This window comes from Neopelma chrysocephalum, unplaced genomic scaffold, assembly GCF_003984885.1.
Source record: "Neopelma chrysocephalum unplaced genomic scaffold, ASM398488v2 Primary Assembly neopelma1_96, whole genome shotgun sequence".
Taxonomy (NCBI): Eukaryota; Metazoa; Chordata; class Aves; order Passeriformes; family Pipridae; genus Neopelma; species Neopelma chrysocephalum.
This window is the reverse complement of record NW_020897759.1, coordinates 2,761,227-2,781,707: the sequence shown is the minus strand read 5'-3', so window position 1 is coordinate 2,781,707 and position 20,481 is coordinate 2,761,227. Positions and strand designations below refer to the sequence as shown.

Genomic DNA, 20,481 nt, shown 5'->3' with positions numbered 1-20,481 from the left:
TGCAAGCTCTACTATTTAGCTCTCTGCAGTAGGTTCAACCCACTAAACTGTGGTTGTGCAACAAGAGAGGCCCCCAGTACCTCCAGACCATTGGTGACTGACTTAGAAACACTCACCTATGGGCTTCTGTGAGCACATCCCCAACTTTGATCTAAAGATTATGAACTTTCATAACCAAGTCAGCATTTCTTTTCACGGTTTCAACAATCACATTTATTCCTTGGTTTAAAACGTTTTGGTTCAACAGTTTTATAAACAGACTTCACAAAATGTGCAATATTTATAAACACAGTTCTTAGTTGTAGTGGTAGTAAGACTCTTTACTTTCATCATAATGTTCACTTCAGTTATGCAACATAAGGTTGATTTGTTTCCCCTCTTCTCCCTCCTGCAATTGGCACTTCATTGTAAATTGCACAGACTTTAAAAAGACAAAAAGTTAATCTAAGCATGATGTTAAAAGCACCTCACCACAGTATTACATTCTAATAAGGCAAATTTTTGTTTTGTAAAGCCTGATTGTGCAACTTGGAGACCTAAAAAAGGTGACAGAAATGCCAACCTTCTCCCATAAGGAACAGGCCTTCATTTTTGCTTCAAAGTTTTCACCCCTCCATACCACCCCCCTTAAAAAAAAGTACAGCTGATAATACAGCAGAACATACCCCTTACAGGGTAAAAGGAAATTACAGTAGACAAAGGCTGGAAACACGGTGCACAGTAGACAAAATAAGACTGTTTTTAAAAATAACATTAAAAAAAAAAGAAATAAAAGAAGAAGAAGGAACTGAACAACAAGAACAAGCAACAATGGAATTTTTATAGTAGAAGAGGATTTGTGGGCTTCATAAATAAGTGGAAAATTACTAAAATACTTTGCTATATAATATAAAAAGGCGCAAAGTGTTTTCCAGTTGTCACCTAAGCGCTAGATGCAACTTTGTAGGAGTAAGTATTTGGAGGCAGCTTTGAGCTCTGGTTGGTGCAGGCATTCCAGCAGGGCAACGCTGCCAACAGTAGGAGAAATCCACCCAGTAAGACACAAAAGCCACTGAAATAGAACGCGGTGTCGTACTCCTGCGTCCAGTCGTAAAACCAGCCTGGGGGTGAGAATAAGAGAGAAGTGCATCAGTGAGGAGTTAAATGTAACACAGCACTGTTAAGTTAGAGAAACAGCACAGAAAAATAAAATAAGCCAAACCTACAACAGTTTGACCACTTAGACACAAAATGTGCTTTTCATCAAAGCTGAAATAAGCACACAATCAGCTGGTCAGCTCAAGACAAACAGGGTCTAATTTTTGTTGAAGATTTTGATTTCACCCTTCCATTATTATTAGGGCCAACCAGAACTACTCACATGCAAATTAATTCTGTCTGGTCTTGACCAGCTCACGCTCAGTTTATACTATCTACCTTGACCTTACCTACAATTGGTGGTCCGAGGCTGTTTCCGAGTCCAGCGAAGAACATCAATATCCCGTATGCGTGAGTCAGCTTCTCAATTCCCACAGTCTTTGTTGTCACATATGGAAAAATTGACCAGTTCCCAGTCAGGAAACCCAAAATCCCAGAAAGCATTGCTAATGTAAGGTAACTTTTGGCAAATGGAATTGCAAACAAGGCCACTCCTGTCATTAATAAGGTAGTTACATATAGATATAAAGTGTTAACCCACTTGAAATCTGCCAGTATTCCTAAAATAAGTTTGCCAACAGTAGTCATAATGCCAATAATGGAAATGAGGGGCATATAATAGTCATCTTCATTAATGTTTGCACTTCTTGCTACATCTTCCATGAGCAGAGAAGGAGGAAATCCACCAATATCGAAGAGCAAGATGGCAACAAAGAGAGCTGAAAATACTTTGTTCTTAAAAAGAACCATGGTTTCCTTCCAGTAGGTCAAATAGAGCTGCCACTTCCTTTTGGCAAGTTGCTTGCAGAAGTTTGTCTGTTCTACAACTTTCTTTTTATAAGTGTCTTTCTCATTTACATTTATCGAGCTCAATACATTCTTATTTAAAACGCTATCCTGTTTGCAGTCAGGCACACTGTTCACACATTTTTCATCAATGTAGCCCTTTTCAAGGATGCTTATATTTTCTTCAACAGTCTTTTCTTTTTCATGGTAAACAAAATATTGATCTGGGACTTTGTCTACACATGGTTTTTCCAGTGGAGGAGAACTTGATGACTCCAATGGTCTCATTAGGCTGCCACATGCCAATATGTTTAGAGACAGAGCACCAACTATTAGCAGACAACCATCCAGTCCATATAGCTCAATAAGCTCTCTTTGCAATGCTGCATATATGAAGAGTCCAACACTTGAGCCTATAAGAGGAAAACAAGATCAGTTTTAACTGAAAAACTGAGAACATCCTTCCTTCAACACTAACAAACTTATACAATTTAGCAGCTACAAATACACTGTCACAGGAATGGGAAGTCATTTATGCTCCTCTCTGCTCTGTCCAATGAACTGGTAAGTCATCCCACTTGAAGTTACAGTTTCTTTATTGAGTATCCACAATAATCTGAATAATTTATTGCAATTAGCACTAGCAGGCACTTTAGAAACAAGTAAGATCAAAAACATAAACAAACTATTAAGCCATCCTTTTGCCATGCACTCACATACATGTGTCCCATCAGGTGCCACTTTAACACAGATTTTCACACTTCAACATTTTCCCCTTTCTCTTCCTCACTGTCACCTTTCTCCTCTAAGGCAGGAACACAGCAGGGGTTCACCAAGAGCCCTTTTAGAAACAGCCCCTGACTGCCTGGTGTTTAAGGAGTGGGGCTCACCTGGTGGGACTTTATTCTAAAGACAGCTCTGAAGCCCTACCGGACTAAACATGCACTTGAGGAATTTGGCAATTCAGAGGGAAACACTGAAGAGTAAGCAATTACTATGAGCACAAGCATTTAAAGCAATCCCACTAATTTAAAGAAAAAGCTTTTCATTGAAGTGAACAGATACCCATTGTAATCAATGGATATCCTCCCACAAATACAGAACATCGGTTCTTCAAGTCAATTTAAAGACAAACTTTAAAATGATTTGCTGAAGACTGTCTCTAGGTTATAGTAGAGCCATTTATATACTGTGGTGCTAAACACAGGAAAAATAATTACAAAATTCATACTTGTTTTGTTTTCCAGGTACTAAAATTAACCAGGGCTCAATAAGATCAGATTTTAAGGCAAAATACCTGGAATCCTAACAAAAGCCCCTGAAAATGATTCCAAGAAACATTTCTGCAGAACTTCCCTTATATTCCCTTATATATATATATATATATATATATATGGTGTGGGTCTGGTATCAGTATCTCACAACTCTGACTATAGTGACCATGCCCCTCCTCACTAACAGCTACAGATCAGAGGGGAGACTCCATACAATCCAGAAAACAAGGCATTGGACAGCAATTGCCTTTAATAATTCCTACTTTATTATCCTACTTTATTATCTATCCTACATTAATTCTTCTTGGTGTAAAGGACAACATCACACAACCTAAAGGCCCAGGGAGTGGGTAAGAAAGACTGCTCAGTATCCTTAAAAGAATTTTCCTTGTATTATCAGAGGTTCATTTTTCTGGGATCACTTTAACATACATGGATGAAAAAAGCTGGGATAAGCCTTTGGAATACTTCAGAATTTAGTTCCTTTTTGACTAGAAAGGAAAAATATTACAAACATAAGCCCAAATTTCAACTACTCCTTTAAAGGTGATCCAGTATTTATATCCTCCAATCTGTTTCTCATCTCTGATCCTGTGTAAGAAGAGTGCTCTATGGAACACTTCCCCTCTTATTATCCATGGTACACAGCCCAAGCTACGCATGAGTCTGCTTTCATTTGAGTGAATATCCTCTTCTCACCTGTATGGATAACCCATGGCATAGACCTGCAAGTGTAGTTACTATTTTATCCGAAGCCTGAATTTATCTCTTCATTACTACTGATATTTTGACTTAAGAAGTACTTCAGGAAGTAACTGAGAAAAATATAATCCCCTATTTTTTATTGCCAGGGTAACAGTAGCTGTATCAGAGTCGAAAAGTTAGAGAGAATGATAATTAAAAGCCATACCTGTTGAAATCAGACCGAGTGCAAGGCCTCTGCGTTTGTCAAAATACTGGCAAGTGATGGTAACTGTTGCAGTGTACAAAAGGCCACATCCAAGACCTTGAGAAAGAGAGCTAGATATTAAGCAAGCTACATCCTCTGGGAATCAGTGTCCCTCATTATTCCTCAGATAATACAGTAGTGTACTCTGGGTGCAGAGGTACCTCTTAACTCTGGCTCAGCACCAGCCACACCAGCCTCACACTGACAGGGTGACCTGCTGCACTGTCCCACCTCCCTCCCCCTGAGCACCCCTGGCTGCTGAACCTGTGTGGAGCAGGCTGGGTTTGAGGTTCTGTGCTGTGTGGAAGGTTACAAGGCTTTCAGCCCAGGGGTGGCACCAGAACTCAGCAGAGCTGCATCCACGGGCACCGTGCCCGGCCAGCACCACGCTGGGTCCCTGCTGGCCAGAGAAGTGCCCAAATTCCTGACACAGTTAATTTGATCAGCCACCCACAGCAGCCCTCTGCAGCACACAGGGGCAGGTCACCACCCGCTAGGAGAACAGCACTTTCATGCCTCTAGCACAGCATTTTAGGTTCAATCCAATTATGTGGAGAACAACATTGCTCCCTAATGATCTCTAATTTATCAAATTAGAATGAGTACATGACAGACTGCAGAGGAGATGTTATTCCTTTAAGATTGGCACTTCCTTCATGCCTGCAGAAGACCTGCTTGATTCCAGCCCTTAGGTAAAACTTCAGCTTCTCCATCTCTTACAATTGTGTCAACAGAGGACAAACTGTTTTCAAGCCTTGATGAATATGTACAGTGTTTTCATCTTTCACTACATGGTAACAGCCTGCCTGTGCAACATCCCTCCCTGCCCAAAAGTAAAGTACTCCTTGATAAATCGAGTACCAGACTACTACTGCCTCTGTGAAACAGTTTCCCATTTCATATTCATAAACCGAGACTCAAAATAACCAAGACTAAGTCTCAACATGAAAGGAAGGCATTTCTTACCAACAACTATCCCATATGAAACATATAGAAAGTATATGTTAGGTGCAAAACTGCTCATCATGAGGCCCCCGGCCACCATAAAGCCACTGAAGATAGCTACTGGTCTTGCTCCAAAAGATGACACACATATACTGCAGACAGGACCTAGAGAAAAAGCAGGAAAAACATTCCTAGTAAATACCAGCACCATGAAGAACTTCCAAAACATCAGTCTGTGGAAATGTTTCTTATGATAATTATTTAAATATTGAATTGTTATTTAATGTAATTCTGAGTACTAATTTTTACAGGGTTCTTTGAAACAGTCAGTTATAAAAACATTCAAGGTCAGGCTTGTCGGATTTGTGCACAAGGAGAAACTGATATCAAGACCATGAAAGGGTACCAGGGCTGGGAGGGAAAGAGCAAGCAAAACATTCCTTAAACATGGGATGATAGATACATACTGGACTGTAACACTGTCACTACACACCTAAGGACTTGTACAAAGGCTCTGAAAAGAATCTTCATCCAGGGATACCAAACAAAGATAGACCATCACCCAGGCTTCAAGAAGCTCTTTCTGACAGAGCCCAAAAACTGTGCTTCAAAAAGGCACTAAATGCATCCTGATATTACATTTATAAAACCGAAATGGAAAAATAGTAACTTCTGATCATAATCACAGTAAGAATGCCACCTGGTGCTTACACAGAGGAAATATCTGTTGATATATAGATAAAGACAAACAGTACTCTTCCCTGATTTTTGAGGAAATTAAATACCTGCTAGTCAGTATTGTACCAAATAACTCTTTACTACCTATCTTGGTTTCAGCTGTAAAACTACAGAAAATAAAAGGCACTTTGAGAACACCCAGGGCAATGTTCATGAAGTTTGGAAGAGGTTCCTCCCTCTCTTTACTCCCCAATATTTCTTGGTTGTTTAGTTCTTCAAAACAAGAACAAAGTGAGGCAGAATTTGTACCCTGCCTCTACTCAGCCAGTTCTCTCCTCACAGAAATTGTAGAACAAGCACTTATTTTCACTTGTGTGACCTGGAATACACCTTTTAGTCTTAAGTAGCATGCAAGCTTGGTGCCCTGCATAAATAAGCAACCAGCAAGGGACTTGGCTTGGAAAAGACAATCTATCTGAAACCCTGCAGTTCCAAGCATTCGTACATAGACTTATACATTAGCCTCATGATTCTAAACTCAGCAACTCTGAGATTAGCAGTCAGATACACAGACGACCGACATTATTTCAAACAAACAAACAAAACCACCTCGCCACCTTTGCATCAAAACGCAGACACTCCAAGTTCGATACAATCCACAAAAGCAGCGATTTCGGAGCGTGCAGTTTGTTCAGGTCAGAGCTCCCTGACTCACACGTGGCTGACATTCCCAGCTGATGGGAGGTGAGCCCAGAGAGGTGATAGGAGGTAAACACCAGCTGGAGCCAGGGACGGTGCTTGCCTAGGTTTGCAGATGGGATTGAGCAGCTGGGAATGTAGGCAAGGTTTTCCTGTGGTTACCAGCCACGGGACAAGCAGTTCTGGCAGGCAGCGGTATAGATTCGTCAGCAGGTGAAACGAGCCTCAAAGACAAGGCAGGTCAGAACTTTGGCCCTACATAAGAGCTTTTGCCTCGGGAATGCAAAGGGGAGCAAGTCTGAATTGGGGCTTATCCAGGCAAAGAGTCAGAGTTACAGGGGAATCAAGAAAATGTTCTGGGGAAGGAGGGTTTATTTGGATTTTGGAAACTATGAAAAAGGAAGATGGAAGCACTTGCTGCCACTCAAGAGTCAGCATGCTGTGGGAATGAAAGCTGGCCGGTGTAACTTGGGCAGAGTAACTTGCTGAGAACAAAAGCTGAGAGTGTTTGATTGTTGCTGATTCTTAAAATTAATTGCTAGAACTGGCAAATTAAGGTTGGTATGTTTCCTAAAACCACAGGATTTAAAAATAAACAAAGGATTGACTCTGTATTATATAAGAATTCTTCTACAGTAAAAGAACATTAGGTAGTGATAACATAATTTAATTAAGCAGGGGAATTTGCCCTCTTTCTATTCTTTATTTCTGACTCACTACCTTGTTAAAACAAACAGTATTTTCCTTCCACCTGCTCTCTATATTTTGACACGGTTACTTTCAGAAGGACTCTGTCCAGCCTGGGGTGGTGATACTGGTACACACCTCGCTGATCCAAGGTGAAACTGGACCACCTGACCCCAAGGCAGAACAAGAGAGATATAGAGCTGAAAAACATGTCTTCATGTCCTGACAAGGACATTCTCCATGGAACACCATCAAAAGCATCCCTGACAAGGTCCAAGGAGATGGTCTTCCAGCTTCTCCCACTTAAAAAAACTAATCCCAAAGGAGAACAAAAAGTACAAAGAGACCTTTTCGCTCCAATATGGAAAACAACCTGCACAAAACTGAAGAACCTGCTCCAATAAGCTCAGTATTACTCTGCCATCTCACACAGCAAGAGGTCTGGCAGCCCAGCAACGGCCCTGTTTATAAGAAGGAGCGCCAGTATAAGTATTAAAATAGTTATTATTCTTCTCTGGGTTATACTCTTCACTGGGTTGAGAAGAAAAACAGCTCCATCTTCCCCTTCACACTGGGCACTACTTCTGCACTCCCCTCATCACACTGCCAGAAAATAAGTCACAAAAGAAAACCCCCATGACAGCCAGCATCTTTGTTCTTTACCCTGCCTCTTTGCATTCCTTCTCTTTCTCCGTTTCCCAAAGAGCTGGCATTTTTTTTCCACCAGGCACAGTACCTTCAGTTATTACCATGGCATTTGCACAGGAGTTCACTGTACACAAACATGTTATTCTTTACAAGTAATTGAAGCACAATGGGTTCAAGGCAGTTAATTCTAGTGAAAACCCAACTTTCCCAGAGTGGGACTGAGACTTGCTCTGTGAACTCCTGCCCCATGGATTTTGTTCAAAGTGGATGTTCTGAAGAATGCAGCAGTCTATGTACAGCCACATAGGAAACAGCTCTTCAGGCAGCAGACGGGTTTTCATTAGCTGACTCTTTCAGACAGACCCTTTCTCACTGTAATGTGAACACCATAAAAATAAAATCCCAGTGGCAATCCTCAATAGTAAGCATGAAAAATAGCTTTTAAGCCAGCATTTTGTTCAGTTTGCCAACAACTCCAGGGGTTAGCACTGGAATTAGAATAATATCTGAAGACATTGATAAATATTTACCCCTTTTACAAATAAAATCCCTGGGGCTTTTTTTTTTTCCAAATGATGCATCTTAAAACTAGACCAAACTCTATCAAAAAAAGATACCAGCTCAGCTGATAAGAATGATAGGCAACTCTAGGAGGAAAGATTCAGCAGCCAGCACTGCTCCTCTGATACGACCTGTCACAGCTCAGCAGCCAGTGACACAATTATCAGGCTCTGCAGGGGAGCAGTCAAGAAGATCCCTAGACAAAATGAGAAGCAGCAGCAGAAAGAATATGGGTTTTCACAGTAGATCTTCATGCAGACAGTCCAAAGAGGGAGAACACCTAGAAGGATTCATCTGTACATTGATATTTTTATTATTTTGAATAAAAGACTTTACCTTCAGTGAGACCTGGATGTGACAGTGAGTCCTTCCTGAGACATGAAAACAAGCCATCTGCTGCTCACAGAGGAACTTTATAACTGCCACAATCTGCTGACCTCCTGACAAGTACAAAGTTGTTTTTTTTTATGGACATCAAGAACTAGCACTCTCTTCCTCAATATTTTCACATGAAGAGAAAAAAAAAAAAACTGTAAACCAACAGTCCCATCCTCCACTCGCTCATCTCGAGGGTCCTCCCCTCCTTCATCTCATACACGCACAAAACCTTTTGCTAAACAAACAATATTGGACAGCTGAGCTCTTTTTCTTATCACCTCCATTAATCTGACCCACCCTACTGTTGGTATCTGTCCGAGCCTGTAGAGTAGAAGCAACACTTACGGACTGCACGCAAAATCCACTGGACAGAGTGCAAGAATATTTTTGCATATTAAGTGCACTTTTAAAACCTGGTTACAATAAACATAATATTCTCCAAATGTTTGTAGTCTGGATATAAATATAGATGAGAAAAAAAGCTTTTTACACCGGACAGCAACCCACACCCAAGTGATTGGAAAGACTGCTCCTTTCCGATAAAGTTATTCTATGAACTGAGCTCCTTTCCAGAGGAATCTTTGGGGCGCCCTCTCCCCTCCACAAAAACTATGTAAAGCTTCCATACTTTACAATGGGGGCTATGTATTTATGAGGTTTTGGTCCAAAAATAAAGAGGTGCTGCAAAGGCAGTTTTAGAATTGTAAAATTGTTGCTTGAAAACACAAAATTAGGCTTTTTTAACATTTAACACAGAATTCCTCAGATCAGTAGAAACACCCCATCAAATTATCAAGACATGCCTCACAATAGAGAATCTTCCCTTTGTTCTTTCTCCATTAATGAAGGGAATAAGGAATGGGAGACATTGCTGGTGTCTCCTCCTATGCCAAATCCTGTGAAGTCAACTCTCAGGATAAACAGCTGTGGTGCCAATTACAGGCGCCAAGGTCTTTGTCTGTTTTGCTTTTAACAAGTGTTAACATGGATCAAATTCAATTTCAGGCTCCAAATGGATGCAAAATTAAGAACACTTGGTGCAGAAGAAACACATGATCTTCAAGAAGGTACATAAATATCCTCCTCTGGCCTGTTTTAGTAGGGGAAACATACTAAGCTTTTCCAATTTCTTCGTATGCAACAAGCCCTGGAGGCAAGTGCCACATCTACCATAGCCTGATCAAGGTTATAACACCTCACTTGGTAGAGGAGATCTCACCTCTGCCCTGTACAATAACACTGATGCTTTTCTTTCACTGTTTTAGGCTCATTTCTTCCAATGCGCCGTCAGGTCGCGTCACAAAAAGTTACAACCAAAGTCACCCTGCAAGGAACAGACCAACCAGGTCCCTGTCCTGCTCCCTTTTCCAGCTGACATTGGCCTTAGCAACGCTGCCTGTGCTGTGAGCAAAAGGACAGAAATGGAACACCAGGAGGCCAGGAAACTCATCCCAATAAACAAGGTGCTGTACTGGGTTTCTATGTCTCCAGTCTAAGTTTAGCTCTCACGCAAGTCAGAAGTAAACATTTTAGAAAGGATACCAATGCAGCAAACATGAAAGGGCTCACCAGCACCAGGTGCTTAAAAAAAAAGTTTAAGACTACATGTACAGAGGGAAGGGGGGAGACACACAGAACCTTTTTCTACGCCAGATGCCACACATATCATCCTCTTTTTGGTGAAATTACAGTAATAATACAGCAGAGTCACTGGATCTGCCTTTCTCTGTTACAGAAGCCAACTAATGAATGTGATTGCTGGTGCTATCAATGATAAAAGTCTTCCTATGACAATGGACACTCACTTATTTGCCTCCAGCTGCAAATCCACCATAACTGCCATTCTCATTCCAGTCTGGCACCCACAGCTTCAGAAAGGTGATGTTAAGTTGAAGAGAGCTCACAGAGGAGTCAATGACTCTCCAGAAAAGCCTTAATTAAAAGTGTTGGAGTCTTTTGTGTCAATGGCAAAAAGACTGTATCAAGGTACAAGCTTTAAAGAAAATTTAGAAGTAATTTGATTGTAATCTGTAGATATCCATCACACTAATCCAGGGGTACTTCAAAATATACCACTTGAAAATAACATTATTCATCAGCTGAAAACTAAAACTAAGCAACTTGTATCATAAGTTTGTATACTTTCAAAGAGGAAATTGATTACTGAGTAAAAGTTTTGAGATGGAGAATGCACTAAGCAAACATGTTCTTATTCAAATGAGCATTACGGTATTTTCTGTATGCAACGTGAATCGCTTTAATAGCATCGATACTTGAAAATGTCTTTGGATAACTAGATCACCAACATAAAGGTGGAGAAAGGAACAAACAACAAATACCAGAAGAGAAAGTTGCCCAGAGAAGCTGTGGCTGCCCCATCCCTGAAGTGTTCAAGGCCAGGCTGGATGGGGCTTTGACCAACCTGGGACAGTGGAAGGTGTCCCCGCCCATGGCAGGGGGTGGAACAATATAATCTTTAAGGTCCCTTCCAATCCAAACCATTCTATGATTCTATGATTAAACTTAGGAACAGTAAAAGGCAAGAAGACTTCCGATAGGAAGGAGGACTTTGGAATAAAGCAGTCCTGTTAGTAGCTTTCATACATGCAATATTGCTGCTGAAATCAGCTTGTTCAGCGAGATTGCTAAGTTATTAAGTTACAGATAATATCCTTTCACATCCACGAAAATATGTTAATAGAAAAATTCAGTTAGCCTGATCATCTACTTAACATAGGCTACAACACACAATGGCCCCACCTGGCCTATAATACTGGAACCTGCAATAGCAGAAATAAGAACAGAAGCAAGTTCTCTTTTCCTATACTTATACGGTTTTGCTCTGAAAACACATACGATATTTACACTAGTGACTAGGTCTGAAAAAGGCCTACTATGAAATCTACATGAAAAATTGTAGCTTGTCAAAAGCATTCTAGTTTAAGGTAGAGGTTACAACACTTACATTGTCCCTTCAACAAGTTTCCTTAAAGTAGATGTGTCATTAAGGTCATATCCCAGCTTGATAAGACAGTGGGATCTTCCACTAGGAACATATATTTTGGTTTCAGCTAACTGTGATAACATCAATGCAATTAAAAGGCCCTCACTGTACTTTTTTTTGAAGGCATTAGAAGTAGGAATGATTATTAAGCTTCCAAATGCCAAACTGGAAGAATAAAAGTACATAGACAGACACCATTCCTCCTAACTTGTCAAAATTTCATTCAATCATTCCATACCAAAATCAGTTACAACAGCACCTTTCATTTGTATTATTCAGTCACAGAAGTTTGTATTTGCTGCTGTTGTGGTTTAACCCCAAGACCACACAGCTGCTCGCTCCCACCAACAGGATTCGGTAGATAATTGGAAGGGTAAAAGCTGGAAAACTCGTGGGTTGAAATACAGCAAAAGCCACACATGCAAGCAAAGCAAAATAAGGAATTAATTCCCTGCTTCCCGTGGGTAGTAGGTGTTCAGCCATGCCCAGGAGCACAGGGCCCCACCACACATAATGGTTACTTGGGAAGACAAACACCATCACTCCAAACATCCCCCATTCTTCACCCCACTTTATACACTGAGCTTGATGTCATATGGTCTGGAACATCCCTTTGGTCAGTTGGGGCCACCTCTCCTGGCTGTGTCTCCTCCCAGCTTCCCATGCACCCCCAGCATGGCAGCATGAGCAGCAGAAAAGGCCTTGGCTCTGGGTAAGCCCTGCTCAGCAACAACAAAAACATCTCTACGTTATCAACCCTGTGTTCAGCACAAATCCAAAACACAGCCCTACACTAGCCACTAAAGAATATTAAACTCTTACCCCAGCCCAAACCAGCACAGCTACAAAGCACACCATTGACAGTTGCTCACAGTAGCAAGACAGAGGGCACCAAGAAATCTGGAAACATGGTGCTGACATACAGGAGAGGGGGCTGAGGCTCTTATCAGAGCCACAGATTTCTGGTCTCCAGGGAGAGGGTTTTTCTTCACACCTTCTCTTGCAATTCCTTCCTGCCTAGTTTTTTTCTTCAGTAATTACCTTGTTTATCCTTATTTTCCTCCCACTTCACTTTCTCACTCAAGTTTATTAGGGTCTTGATGCACTAATAACGGGAGTTAATGCCCTTAAAACAGAAAAATGAAAAAGCATGATGGAAGAGCAGTCTACAGTGCTTTACCCACCTACACCCTGAGACTGAATACAGCCTTCTTGTGGTCAATGATCCACCTGCCTTTGCCTGTTCCTGTTCTGCCTAGTGATATAAACCCTAACAGATGTGACACCAATATTTGATCAGTCTTTATTCAGGTCTTTATCCGAATATCAACTTTCTTTTAAGGAGATTGTCCTCGGAATCCTGAGCTGCATTTTGTCCACTAAGCTACATAATTGCTTTTGCCCATAGCAGTTGCTCTGCTGACAGGCAATTTTTCCAGATTCAGCAAAAAGATAATAGTTCCCATGGTGAATCTCTGAAAAACAGAAGTTAGTGATTTGACCCAGTACAACATCTGTGCTTGATACTAAAACAACAAACTGGACCTCCAGAATTTCAAGGTGGTGTTTTATATCCCTAAAATCTTGCTGTTATTCCCCAACTGACAATGTCTTATTAAAGAAAAGCTTCCAGTAAAGTTGTTTTTTTAATGCTACTGCTACCCATAACATTCCAGGCTTCAAAGGGAGTTTTTTCTCAAAGAGACAGTGGAAAGGAGCCCTCACTCACTAAATGGTGGGTTTACCTCCAGAGCTGAAAAATTAGTAACTGATTTATTAATTGACTTTTTTTTCATAAAGCACTTGAACCATTTCAGACTAACAGTTTGTTCTGAGTTAAAAATACTAATGCCAATGTTAGTATTAAAGCCTCATTAAAAAAGAGAAATCCCATCAACAAAATTTTCACTCCCAGAGTGTGGTTTTTCTAGTTTATTAAAAACAAAAATTTTTATTTTTTTAAGGGGAATATTTTTACTGCTCTTTTAACATTATGTTGCTTTGGTTTATGCATAGCAGAACTGCAAATGTAATTTTCTTACCCATCTTGACCCAAAACAAAAATGCAGCATCCTCATTCTATCATGTGCAGCTGTCTTTGATACAATTCCAAAAGCACACACAGACGAAAGCATCTATTGGAAAGGTTCCAACTTAAGATAGATACTGTTTCTACACTTACTGGCAAGCAATCCGATTCCATTTGCTAGGGATCCAACCCAAGCAGTCTTGCCTTTCCCCTCTCCGAAGGCATCCAGCCATTCCAAATACAAGACTCCCACCGCCAGCGGTGATCCATAACACAGGAACTGGGTGAAGAAGGAAACGAGAACAATCACCCAGCCCCAGCCACCGTCGGGTGGTTTCCGAAATACCATCTTGTCAGAGGAGTGCAGAGGGACGGGCAGAACCTGTGCAAACAAAACCCGAGCAGAGCATCAGAAATGTGACTGAGCGAGGTGTGCTGACACCAGTGAGCTGGGCAGAGAAGCACATATTGCAACAGAGGCTTATTTCAACCATCCTCCAAGAAACAGAAGCAACACAGCAATGGAAATTAGAGTATCATTTGGTACTTCTACCCCTTCTACATAATACAGTACACAAAGCATAACAAGTTGTACACACATCAGTACTGTATTACAGAGAAGGGAACATTTCATTTACTGAGTGTTAAATAGGCTTTGTGAGGACCTCAGGCATTAATGTCTGCCACAGTTCAACAAGAGAACCACATGGTCCCCGGCTGTCAATACCATGGATATCCTCAGCAAAGCACATAGGCTTAAAAGACAAGAGAACCTACAAGTATAAAACAATCCCAGTTAAACAACTTAAGATTAAAAAAAAACAAACCTCAAGTATAAAAATATCAGTCAAAGATCAAAAAAAAAAGAAGAAAAAAAAAGAGTAAAAAATATCTACTTAGTTGTCATCTCAGCATAGGGCCTTGAAATTTAGCAGGGCGTTTGCCACCAGATAGAGTACTCTGGGAGGGACAGGCCAAGAGGAAGACTAGCAACAGTTTAGCACTCTGCTCTGTCAACAAAGTGATGTGTAGAGGAAAGTTGCATCCAAAAATCACTTTGTATATATTAGTGAAGTGTGTTCTAAACTGTGTACAGGTGTGGCTTATATGCCAAGACATGACAGCACTAAACATGCACACAAAAATCTGCTATAACCTGTTACAGTGTCTGTCCCCTGTGCAGCTGGCACACATCACCCTTCCCCAAGCTGGCAATCACTTCCTGGACTCCATAAATACCACCTTGCTCCTGTGCATCTATGGCTTTAAGTAACCCACCATCCTCACTCCTTCTCAAGGCTCGTTTGTGGATACTTCTAAAACCAAATAATTTAAAAGGTTTTCCTGGCTGCATTGCTTTAGAGTTTGGATGACTCCAGTGATACTGTGAGTCCCCCTGTGCACACAACCAACCTGCCCTCCCTCTCTACAGGGAGAAGTGAAGATTACAAAACCCGTGCCCTGTTCCTGGCTCTGTCACTAACCAGACGTATGATTCTCAAACAATTTTATTTCCTTTACCCTGAAAAATAGAAACAGATAAGATCTTACCCTGTTTTCTTCATGAGATATTCTCAAGGACCATCTTCACGCTGCAGCTTACGCATTAAGACTGCCGCAGTAACAGCTCTGCTCAGGGAGACTCCCAAGAGGCAGAGCAGAAAAATAAATGTATTGCACTGCTTTTTTGACTTACAACCCAGAGGAAGTGGAAAAAAAATTGCTGCTGTATGAAAGCAATGGTATAAACAAGTAGACAATAAGAGAATTTCCATTCAAGCTCCTCACACTCTATCCTTGGGCAGTTTTTTAGAATTTGCATGGAAAACTTACAAAAACACTACAGTATAAAATTCTGAGGAATAATTGTGTAGAGACATGAAAAAGACCAGTTCTAGTTTATAGATGCACTTAAGTGTTACTTTGAAGATAGGTACTTACAGATGATGACAAAAAAAGTCCTTCAGCTTCCTACAAATGTAATTTCATGTGGCAACTACCTGCAGAAAAAGAACAACAAAACAAGTTTTCAGCCAAAGTATCACTGGAACAGTGGACACAACTCTGAAAAAATGGTGGCCTGACATTAGATTTCTTCTTTTTAATATCTGTTCAGAGGAACTTCAGAGGCAATCAAGTTATTTCAGTGGACAACTACTGATCCCCTGACATTAATTAACAGTTGACAGCAGCCTTGAGCCCCAAAGTAACAAAAACATTATCTACTAATGTGAAATAAATTTTGACATTCTAGGTCCTTTGGGAATGATTTACAGTTTTAACATACTGACTGACTGTCCTTCAGGAGACAGTATTCCCAGTTATAAACATTACAAAGTTGTTTGCTTCAGTTTGAAATGTAAGCCCTGACTTAGTCACTCCAATATCTGGTGAGTGTTCCTTATCCCAGGAGATGCAAGGGTGACAGCTGGGATAGACAGAAGTTATACCATACCATAAGGTATCAAAGCATTAAAAAGCTGCTTATAGTTACTTTCTTATAACACTAACCTTTGCACAAAAGGGGATCCCCATATTTCTACACAAAATATTTAAGCTATTTGAATACAGTCACCAAGAGCTGACCTATGCATCTTTCCATGCACTTCCCCAGGATGTGTGAAATATAACTACCCCTTGTCTTTGAGAAGAATCACAGTCAGTTCTTCACCTGTAGCAGGTCTTTTAACCTCCAGCTAATTCCAAGCTCTGAGAAAAGGAGCTGTGCTCACTGGGCATTCTGGTGTCTCAGGAGAAGTTCATGGAGAGCTTGTGGAAGTCCTTCAATTTATTGCCTAGTGATGTCCGAGCAAGAGAAAGTCCCAGGTTCTGCTCCCTACTCTCTGGGCAGTTCCATGTGTTTTGGATACACATAATCCCTAGATAAAATACATAAACATCCCAGGTCATAGGAACCCATGGAAGGGAGTTTCCAAATTTCTAATCTTCAGCTACCCTTTGGTAAGATGACTTGTTTTATTTAGGATATAGATACTGATCTTTTAGAAGACAAATAAGTTTTGACTTTCTTGTTGCTGTGTAATTTGTCCTTTAGCCAACATGCTGAGGAGGTATGTACTGCTAATGAAACACTTATGTGGAACTATCTTTACAAAACCAGCTCCCTTGACATCTTTGAGCTGTAGACTGAGTAGCAGTCTGGTATGACAGCAATAAATTTGTGCTTCACTGCTTCACTGATCTACCCTTTGTAGAACACTTCTCTAGGGCTCTCTTAAAAGCCATCACAGATGTTTCTGCATCCCCATTACATTCTGAAACTGATACAGTGACGTGGCTGCTTCACACCAATCTGAGATGGACACCAGTATCTGATGCACGCTACTATACTGCATTTACTCCTTGCATGCTTGTATAGTTATAAGGGTTATGGCTGATTTTTTGGAAATAATTCATTGCATCATGATCCTCCGTGTTTGTTACAATAAATAAAACACTGTTCTGGTGTCACCTTGGGGGGTTCACACCTTGAGATGCCTCTGTCGGGGAGTCCCGGGGCCGCTTTGGGGGAAAACTCGGACTGGATTTTGTCCAGGGTACGGTATGGGGGAAAACCCGGACAGGATTTTGTCCGGAGTACGGAATGGGGGAAAACCCGGATTGGATTTTTCTGGAGTACAGAATGGGGGAAAACCCGGACTGGATTTAAAAAAAAAAAAAAAAAAAAAAAAAAAAGAAGGGTTGGACTTGATCTCAGAGGTCCTTTCCAATCCGGCTGATTCTATGATTCTAATTAATTATCATTTGTCTCGTTTTGTCTCTGCCTAGAGTAAAAAATAGTGGAAATAAGTAACTGCTTAAACAACAGGCACTCAGACAAAGCAAGGAAGTTTTCAGGTAAATAATGGAGGCAGACAGTAAATAACCTCAACTCATTTGTTTAAAAAGTAACTTTTAGGAAAAAAACACATTTTGGCTGTTGTATTGATTTCCACTATATTGATGCCCTAAAATTTGGCACAAAGACAACTTTTGAGTTCAGTTCTGCTATTCTAAACATTTGATGGAGACAAAGCAAGGACAGGGCAGGAGAGGAAAAAAGTTCTTGTAGACTTAGGTCATGCAGTCTTTTCTAATAGAAAGACTAAAAAACCTCTGGATTTGTTCCTCATCTGCCGCAACGCTGCACAGCATTATTGACTTCAACCAACTGCTCACAATTTATGGCAGCAAAAGAGCTGACCTTCTACATCCCGACATCTCCTGTTTTGCATCACAGATCGCTTTTGCATCTTCTAGCTAAATAACAAAATTTTAGGTATCAAAATCACCTCTATTTTTTAAATGCTTCAAACCATTTACCCTCTGCAATTGTCAAGCAAAAAGTAAAAAACACCATCATTTCCCCCCCCGAAATGATCCTCAAAGGGATAACAGACCTATAAACTCCTAGAATCTGTTTTTAAGGGCTGATGTGACCCGGCTTTCCCTTCCCTTTCTTGCAGGTTGCTCCTCACACTGCTGTGTGCCTATTACCTAAACTGAGGTGTATTTTCTAACTCCCCTGAAGGCACAAAGCCCCTCCTGCAGAGAGCCCAAGAGGTGCCAGACCTGTGTGAGGAGCCTGTTCCCCAGAGCCCTCTGCTACAATACACAGTTAAAGATGTCCCAGTCGACCAAGCTGCTGCTGGGACTGTGAATATCAATCCACTTTCTACTGGTACGGTGTTCAATGCTTCCCTGAAAAAGACAAGTTACACTATAATAGCTTAGTAGCAGGGACAAGAACTGACAGAGGGAATTAAACCTTTGCTACTTCCAACATCGCTTGCATGGGCACTGAATCTGTGCATCAACTTGGGAGGGATCCAAAGAGCCTCTTACTATTTTCTATCTGTGTGGAAGAAAGGACACAGACTGTGCAAACAAATGTGACCACCAAAAATAAAGAAGCAGAAGCCCACACAGAAGAGAGAGCTCAATAGTTTTGTTTTATCTCAGAGCCAGCTAGGAAGACTTGTGTGATCCTGGAAACAGACAAACAACCATGGGTTTAAGATTCAGGTGGGAACAATTTCACAAACCTTCCCTTTCACAAAACCTAGGGATATTGTTTCAAACTCCAGGAAACCTCATTACATTAAAAATACTGAAATGGAGACATGAAGCATAAAGAATTAAACAGCAACTTGAAGTTTGGTCAGAAAAAGCTTTTCAGTGAGTTGTACTCACTGCGAATAAGAATCAGAGGAAGAGAGCTGCTTGATGAAAGCCTTTACCAACCACAACAAAAAGAAACCCTAGAGAACAAACTGAACAATAATTTTAATGTGGAAAGAGAGAGGTGTCTGGCTGCAACTGTTTGCTTTTCTCTGAGCAGCATTATCACAATAATGAGCTCTCTTTCTATAAATCTTAAAATTTGGCTTAAAGATGACAGATGAGCAACAAAAAAAGAACACGAGTACTACTGAAACATTAGCCCTCAGCACAGAAACTTGTATTAATCTGTGGCAAAGGGAATCTTGAGAAAGACAGTAGCAATACGATTGTTTCCAGTTTGCTATTTGTGCAACCAGAGCCTGGGTAAGTGTGCTGCTTTCTGTGAGCAGCACATGGCTGCAAAGAAAGCCAATGTCAGCAGAAACACTGCATGATTAACACTTGGCTAGTCCAGTTTTGCAAGGCACTGGTACAAATGAAGACAGTACCAGCCAAAATGGTAACATCCCTCTTTGTGAGCTGAATCAGATTTCTTGTAAATTTCTATTTATTTTCCAGGCAAGTTCTTGTCATTATTATCTGAAGTTTCTGCTACCCTTAGCTTGCAAGTAACACCTAAAGCACAAGAGTGGCCATAATGCACTATGGTTGTTCTTAACACACTCATCATATCCAAACACCTGCACATATACTGATGTGATAGCATGAGCATTGTATTAAATTCACTGAAAAAGATGCATCTGAACTTTGACGGTATCAGACTTTGATGCTCTAACTACAGTAGCTTCCCATGTTCAAGTATTTAAGTTCTTTCACACTGAGTATATACATATTTCCCTTCAAGTTCTCAGCATTCAAGTCTACCTATTTCTCACGCTTCTCTACTTGCACTGTTGTAAGTTAAGCAAGAGGCTCATCAATGTTTTCTTCCATTTCTTCCTGATGAGGGAAGAAGCGTGAAGTTTAAAACAAAAAAAAATACCAGAACAAAACTTACCAACGACGTAATAATGTTTCTCTATTGTGCAAAATCAGTTCACATAAAGAAGCATCTATGAGGCAGCGCATAAACCAGCCAACTTTGTACATATCTGTCAGCTCAGCAGAACCAGTCCTACCTGTTTCCAGAGCCTCACTGCCCCAGAGGGGACGGAAAATCCCCCCGCAAGTATACCTGCCTGTCGGACACTAGCACGCATCCATGCAGACAGACTAGAGACGGTGCTGCTATAAACCACCAGCCACCACGATTTACCAGAGGAGAAGTCCTCTGCAGAACGAGAGCGCGGTGTGCATCGCCTTACCCATCACAACCTGCGAGGGCTCCCGTCGGCATCCGCTCCCTCAACCGGTCCGTGCCCCTTGGCCAAGTCCTCCGTGGGGACGGACGGCCTCTTATAGACCCCGGCTCGCCTCGCCTCGCCTCTCCCCACGCCCTCGGGGGCCAGCCCACAGCCCCGCTCCGGAGCACTGCGTTACACATTGACGCCTTCTACCTCCAGACCAGTTTCGACGGCAATCG

The 20,481-nt window shown here is 41.2% G+C and overlaps 1 protein-coding gene across 1 annotated transcript; it reads right to left on the bottom strand.

The window, feature by feature from the left end:
* Nucleotides 1–185: 185 nt before the first annotated feature.
* Nucleotides 186–20,388, bottom strand: SLC16A9 (solute carrier family 16 member 9). The gene is made up of 7 exons (XM_027694123.1): nt 20,264–20,388; nt 15,717–15,775; nt 13,929–14,157; nt 5,113–5,256; nt 4,108–4,203; nt 1,428–2,336; nt 186–1,100 (listed from the first exon to the last, which is right to left on the bottom strand). The coding sequence occupies exons 3-7, from the start codon at nt 14,122–14,124 to the stop codon at nt 922–924; spliced, it is 1,524 nt and encodes a 507-aa protein (XP_027549924.1). The 5' UTR covers nt 14,125–14,157; nt 15,717–15,775; nt 20,264–20,388; the 3' UTR covers nt 186–921.
* Between the last annotated feature and the right edge of the window lie 93 nt (nt 20,389–20,481).